A 7,635-nucleotide genomic window follows, 5' to 3' on the forward strand; every position below is an offset into this window, starting at 1 on the left:
TTCTGCATCACCAACCAGAGAAAATATGTGCATTGCTAGTGTCAAGACACATTTGGAGTTACACCAATGACTTGTCCAGTAATTGAGATGAGGGTGATATCCCCCGAGCATGCAACTTTTTAAAACTATTCATCAGTGCAGTTCCATAATTTATCTAACAGATTCATAGCGATTTCAAACTGGCTGTAGTGACGAATCTATTATGAATTTAATGAATGACAAAACATGGAAGGACAAGGTTAAATATGTGATTATTTTTACCTTTTGTATCAATTGCCCCTTCCTTTTTAGATTGTAAGCTCTAACAAAAGGGCCCTCTGATTCCTCTTGTACCAAATTGTAATGTAACTGTAATGTCTGCCCTCATGTTGTAAAGTGCAGGGCAAACTGTTGGTGCCATATAAAACCTGTATTATAATAATAATAATATTTCTGCTTGTCCACAGTACATTAAACAGCACAAGTCTCATAAATGGAGAGATGAACAGAGAGAAGAAATTAATATACCCGGAGACCACAAGCAATCTGGAGAATGTGGTAGCAATTAGGCTCACCTACAATTATCAAACAAGCAAGTATATGAATGAACTGTGTACGTGGAAGTTGTTCTACTGTGTAAAGCAACTGCTATTTTGAAATATTTGTGTATATGATTAAATACACATACCCATATTTGTTATATTGGCAAAAATAAGTTTTTTATCTCCCCATAATATGCCAAAAAAACTGAACAACTGTGAATTTAAATTATGAATAATGCTACAGATTTGTTTGTTTACTACTTGTATTTTTTTTTTTAAATACATGAAACATTTTTTCAGCAATGAGTATTAGTGAGTAATGTATTTGCTTGCATTTTTAATTGTCCTTATTGATGGCCATTCACCCAATATTTATATCTAAGATGTCATGTACTCTGCAATTACACAATGAAAACAAATGTATGCAGACACCCAAGGCAAATAAATTAAAGTGGTTGTAAAGTCAGAAGGTTTTTTTTATCCTAGTGTTTGTTACCCTAAAAAATAAAGAAATGGATCCTGTTCCCTTAAAGCATGTTATGCAGCACAGTGCTTGTGTTGTGTCATTTTGCCACCTGAAATACCTGGCTGATCCTGCCTGGCTATGCCCACCCCCCTGCTGTGGGGGCCCTCAACAGAAGGGAGGGGCCAAGAGAGCCAAAGAGGGACCTGAGAAGAGGAGGATCCGGGCTGCTTTGTGCAAATCCACTGCAACAGGGCAGCTAAGTATAACATGTTTGTAACATTTTTTTTTTTCTCTAAAAATAACAATCACTTTAAGATGATTTACTGTACTAAATATTTATCTTCGATTCTTCATTCTATAGTGACAAATGTGAGCTGGTCACTAGTGGTAACGGCACTTTTAGTTGCTCCAGCTTTCTTAAATTGGACCTATTACATTCATTACCGAGCTTCCTGAAATATAGTTTTTGTCATAATACAGCTCGTTAACAGTTTAGTAATCCTCCTTGAAGGTTTAAACTCTTGAATATGATTCATTTTTAAAACTTCTTCAGCTATATTATGATTGCTTTCTGGTTACATTCTCATTTAGAAACCTGGAAGAGTGACAGCAGAAAAAAAAGATTAAGTGGTCCATTGATTGTGTGTGCGTGTGGTATTTTTTTTGCCTGGGGTATAAATCTATGCTTGTCCCAGGCAGATTTGAATCCACTTACTGTTGACTGATTCGCTACCTCTGCTGCAAGTCTGTTCCAAGCATCAACTTCCCCTTTGGTAAAATTATGTCTTCAAAGATTCATTTTGAACTTTCCTCGTGCTAGCCTGAAGTCATATCCCCGTATTTTTTATTTTGACTTTATATTGAAAAGACTGCCATCCTGAACCTTATTCACCCCCTAATGTATTTAAAGATTTCAATCATGTCTCCACGTTCGCTTCTTACCTCCAGACTGTACATATGAAGTTCTTAATTTTCTTGTTTTTGTCTCAAAGATTTAAAGAGAACTCCTGTAGATTACTGTATATACTCGAGTATAAGCCGAGATTTTCAGCCCCTTTTTTTTAGGCTGAAAGTGCCCCCCTCGGCTTATACTCGAGTCACGCAGATCAGGTAGGCAGACGGCGGCCATTCCACTATTCAAAAGCCGCGCCTCCCTGTCTGTGATAGGCGGAACACTCAATTTCCCAGCAGTCAGTGTTCCGCCTATCACGGACATCCGCTCAGTCTCATACTACGGACGAGGATGAGAGGATGTCCGTGATAGGCGGAACACTGACTGCTGGGAAATTGAGTGTTCCGCCTATCACAGACAGAGAGGCGCGGCTTTTGAACAGTGGAATGGCCGCCGTCTGTCAGACGAGGAGGAGAGGTGCGGCATGGCACACAGAGGCTGCAGAAGGCAAAGAGGCTGCAGATTGGCACAGGTAGGCTGCGATGGACACAGGGAGGGACGGGACACAGGGATGGACACAGGGAGGGACGGGACACAGGGAGGGACGGGACACAGGGAGGGACGGGACACAGGGAGGGACGGGACACAGGGAGGGACGGGACACTGGGATGGACACAGGGAGGTATGCAGCTGCAGATGGGCATTGTTGACCCTCTTTTCCACTCTTTTAAGCTGTAACAGTAGCTGCTGCATGTCTCACCCTCGGCTTATACACGAGTCAATACGTTTTCCCAGTTTTTTTGTGGTAAATTAGGGGCCTCGGCTTATATTCGGATCGACCTATACTCGAGTATATACGGTAGTAAGAAGCAGTGTCCTTCCTCCCATGATAGTCACCACTGACCCCCTGGTTGCATAAAAGTCAGAGCAGTGAAGCAGAGCCCAGTATCTTACAGGGTAGTCAGAGTGATTTTGAAAAGGAGCTTCTTCAAAGAGTATTTTGCTTTCTCCAAGGAATATAAATAAAAAAAAAAAAATCCATCCCTGCAGTGTGGGGGACCTGCTCATTATGTCTGTGGGTAGAGGAATAAGGAAAAATACTTTCTTTTCTTACATCAGGGGACACAAAGCCATAGTAATAACTATGTGGGTTATAACCCCTCTCATTACTGGGAGTCCTCAGTTTTTTCGCCAGTGTCTATGGTGTTGGGCACATGTAAGGATATGTTGTACCTAGCTCCATGGGCAGTAATCCTTGATCCTTGATGAGAGCCAGCCATCCTGACCAGATCCGTTCTGATGTCTCCGTAATGGACTAAATTAATGGTACCCGGGCCTCGTAATCTGAAGACACGAGGTTTTGCTTGGGAATGCTTTGAGAGCTGGGCCCCGTGATCCAGTACTTTTTGGTATTAAGGTCAATAAAAGTTTACTGGCAGAGTCTTCTCGCAGGTCCAGTATTGTGGGTCAACCTGAGTGTTCCCCGGTTCCTGAAGGTTTCCTTTTAAGGTCTTGGAGCCTACCGTGAAGGGCAAAGATTGCTTTTTTTTTTTATTTTATTTTTTTATCTCTGATAAAACCCTGCTGCGAGTATAAGGTAGAGGAGATTTTCTCAGGAATCTCTCCTTCCATGTATTGTGTTGTCATGTCTATGTGTCACCACTGGAGGCTGTATTGAGCACTCACCATTCTGACGCTGGAAACAGCAGAAGCTCCACTCTCCTCTCCTTCTAAGCCAGCTCAGACCCTCAGGTAAGAGAAGGGGGGGGGGGGTCTGATCACTTCCTGGGCCCCCAGATTGGCGAATTTTGTCTGAATTAATGCTAGCCAGCTGCCTTTTTTCTTTTACGTGGGAGATTCAACTTCCTTGTTTGGAAGGGGGGGGGCCGTATTCCGTGCGGGGGACGTGGCTAAACGGCGTCAGATGCCGGCCACACGTGTAGGAAGTATTTCAAAGCTCTGCAAGAGAAGCTGCTGCCTGGCGGTGGAGGGACAGAGCAGAGTGGTTGCTGGTCAGGTTTGGTGACACGGGCATTTCCCTTTTGACAACATTGTACTGTATATCTAGGATTAATAGCAGTTATTGTACTGTACTATAGCCTAGCAAGTGAAACATTCTTTTGCTGGTACTGCCTCTGCTTTGTACTGTAGGCTATAAGTGACAGAGGGACCAGGAACTCCTCTAAGGGTTCTAAGGGGTTAATGGTATACAAAAAACTAAAAACCCTTCCAAAAGAATGTCATCTTCCCCTGAGAGGTATATGGCCAGTCAGATGAGCAGTCAAGGGTAGAACACTTCTACCATTTAAAAGATTATTGCTATGATGTATCTACATAGTAGGACTAAATATAGCAGATTCCTATCTAGTCCTCTGGGCCCTTTTGTTGAGGTGCAGGAGTCTGGGAATCGGGTAGATCTTCCCAAATATTGGAAGATACTTATCTTTCCTCTTTAGAGGATCCTAACAGGGAGGGAGTAGCCGCACAAGTCAGGTGTTTGTCTACTCCCTTACTTAACCCCTTTGTTGCCTGCAGCACAGGCTCTTGAGGTATCTACCTCTGATGAGGTTCATTTGAAACCTCCCCCACCTGGGGATGTTTTTTTCCTATTTTATGTATTCTGAATGGGAACATTTCTATGAAGAAATGGGGGGGGGGGGGGGTTCCAGCTATTAATGCTGCAATCCCCTCAGTGAGCAGAGTCTCGCATGTCCAGTGGATAATGCACTGCTGTTAAAGGATCCAGCAAGTTAATGTTGGATTTTCCTTTAAAACACAAGATGTCTTTTGCAGTTCTTGCTACAATTGGAGTAGCTCAGTCCATTAACCCTTTAACGTCTGCTCCACTATTTTGGTGGAGCACATTTTGAGTCACGCCAAAGCATTGGAAATTGTGGACCCAAGGGGTTAAGGAACAGGTGTGAGATGCCTGAAAATTGTGCCTGATCAGCAGGCCCGGCAGGGGGCTGGTGTATTTGACGCACTGTGTCTCACAGATGCGATGAAGGACTCGATCGTTTAAGCCTTATGGCTTATACTTGGACTAGTGCATTCTTGCAGGGGTCCGTGGCTGAAATATTGATTAGCCGAAGCACCAGGTGAAAACCCTTAGCCAGTCTGCGTTTTTTTTTTTTCCCTCTAGGTTACATCTAGAGTTTTTAAGAGCCTGAATGGCTCAGTCGGCTTTCGATCTGAGGGTCCGGGGTTTGGGTGCTGCCTGTGGGGTCCTTGGGGCTGCTGATGCCGCAGTCTTTATGCAAGAGTGTCCGTCTCCTCAGAGAATGCTCCTAAGGTTCCAAGGCCTCTGGATCAGCTGTTATCCCAGTCGGTGATATCAGAGATTCCTTTAGTGGAACAGGGGGTTTTGGCTCAGACCCTTTTAAGGTCCCAGAGCCAAACGGAGAGGTAAGACCCATTCTAGATCTCAGAGATCTGAATCGGCACTTGAACATCAGATCCTTTCATAATTTGATTGGCTGTGTCCATCCTGCAAAGAGGGGAGTTGCATATCTCCATGTGCCAAAGTTTGCTGCTTACCAGAAATCTCTGCGGTTTGAAATATAATTTTTTATTTTTTTTTTCAGTTGTGACACTGCCTTTTGGCTTAGCCACAGCACCACGAGTGTTCTGAAAGATTCTGGTACCTCCCTTAGGCAGGTTAAGGGCTCAACGCATAACGGTCCTAGCCTATTAGAAGATCTACTTTTAATAGCTCATTCAGGCTCAGGTTTAAAACCAGAGTCTGATCTCAGCTGTAGATAGCTGAAATCTCTAGGTTGGATTTTCAGCCTCGGAAGACTCTCCTTAAAACCATCAAGGTTACTTGGGGGCTGGTTATAGATACCATACAGAAGAAGGTATTCTTACCCCAGACGAGAATCCGTTCCATTGTAGGACATGGTGGCCTCCTTCAGGGCCGTCCCTTACGCGCCGGTTTATTCAAAGACTGCTTCAAGACACCATCCTGTCGGTCTGGAATAAAGAAGATTCAGGCCTTGTTTGTTTCCAAGACGCTTGGCTCCCGACATAGGTCAGAGCCTAAATTGGTGGTTGTTATTCAGCAAGAGGGAAAATCTTTATCCTGGAAGGTCTTAACAGATGCCAGCTTTTTAGGCTGGGGAGTAGCCCTGGAAGAAGATTCTGTCCAGGGGAGATGGACCAGGTTAGAGGGCCTTGCCTATCAACTTTTTTGGATGTTTCAGGCAGTACATCTGGCCATAGAATCTTGGCGGTCAGACTATGGGACTGTCCTGACAGGATTCAGTCTGACATGGCCATGGTGTTGGCTTACATCGATCACCAGGGGAGGCACGAGAGGTCGTGCAGCTCAAAAATAGGTGAATAATATTCTAGCTTTGGCAGAACACAATACTCCTTGCCTATCAGCAATTTTTATTTTTCAGGCATACTACTTGAGACGACAACAATTATTTCTGGGAGAATGATCTCTTCACCCCGACATCTTCCTTAGCAATATGTCAGTTTTCACTGATCTATGCATTTCCTCCAGTTCTCCTACTTCCGTTCCTTCTCCACAGGATTAAGCAGGAACAAAAGGAGATGATTCTGGCGGCCCCAGCGGATCCCAGAAGATCTTAATTTATCGAGATCATAAAGATGGCAGTAGGAGTGCTTTGGATTCTGCCATTATAGCCAGACCTTCTTGCACAAGGTCCGGTATTTCATCCTACCTTACGGACAAAGAGTTTAACAGGTTTGACTGTTGAATCCCACTCTATAAAAGATTGTGGGTGATCTCCTTTGGTAGTGTCTGCTTTTGACTAATGCCAGGAAGTCGGCTTCCAGAATCACTTACTTTTGAGTCTGGAAGGCATAGGTTTCTTGGTGTGGATCTGGGGGTTGGCACCCCAGGAAGTATGTCAATAGGCAGAATTCCTGATTCCTGCATATGGGATCTGAAATGAAGCTGGCCTTGACTTCTATTAAGAGCCAGATCCAGGCCTTGTCGGTGTCTTTTCCTATGGCCTCTTGCTTCCCACTCCTTGGTGCATAGCTTATTCAGGGGGGTAACGTGGTTTATTCCCCCTATCAAGGCACCACTAAATCCTTAGGATTTAAAATTTGGTCTTATCGGCTTTGTTAAATCAGCCGTTTGAACCTTATGAGAAATTCCCTTGGTTCTTTGACAAGAAAGATAATCTTTTCTGCTTGCCATTTCTTCTACTAGAAGAGTATCGAAACTAACTGCTCTATCTTGTAAGAGCCATATTTCATCATGCATAAGGATGAGGTGGTTTTATGTCCTCATCCTGAATTCTTACCAAAAGCGGTAACAGGTTTCATTTTAAACCACGATATTATTCTTCCTTCTTTTTCCCCAGAGCATTAATCTGGGGAAGAGAAAGCACTACATTCTCTTGATGTAGTAAGAGCGATCAGAGTCTATTTAAAGGCGACAGCTCAGGTTCGCAAAACACAGGTTTTGTTTGTACTGCCAGAGAGTCCAAGATATGGACAGGCAGCATCAAGATCCACTATTTTCCAAATGGATTTGTGCAAGGGATTGTCAAGCTTCAGCTCAAAGAAGAAAATTCTTCCTTCTCATATTAAGAGCAAGCTCATCCAGGGCATTTAGTGCCTCTTGGACGATGCATCATCGGGCCTCTATGGCTCGGATCTGTAAGGCCGCGACGCGGTCTGCGGTCCATACGTTTATCCGATCGATATTAACGGTCATGAGGATATTGCCTTACAGCATACACTGCAGGTTGCAGTATGAGTCCTCTGACCTCCTG

At 43.9% G+C, this 7,635-nt stretch overlaps 1 protein-coding gene across 1 annotated transcript in view; it reads left to right on the forward strand.

Moving 5' to 3' along the window:
• CUNH19orf44 (chromosome unknown C19orf44 homolog) overlaps positions 1 to 990 on the forward strand; it is a 41,048-nt gene extending 40,058 nt beyond the window's left edge. Inside the window, exon 10 of the mRNA XM_077475486.1 lies at positions 447 to 990. Within this exon, the coding sequence (XP_077331612.1) occupies positions 447 to 548 (102 nt within the window). The 3' untranslated portion in view covers positions 549 to 990. The remainder of the gene's footprint in view (positions 1 to 446) is intronic.
• Positions 991 to 7,635: the final 6,645 nt, after the last annotated feature.

The sequence above is a fragment of the Lithobates pipiens genome, unplaced genomic scaffold, assembly GCF_037356315.1.
Source record: "Lithobates pipiens isolate NorthernLeopardFrog02 unplaced genomic scaffold, aLitPip1_a1.2 Scaffold_13, whole genome shotgun sequence".
NCBI classification, from domain to species: Eukaryota; Metazoa; Chordata; class Amphibia; order Anura; family Ranidae; genus Lithobates; species Lithobates pipiens.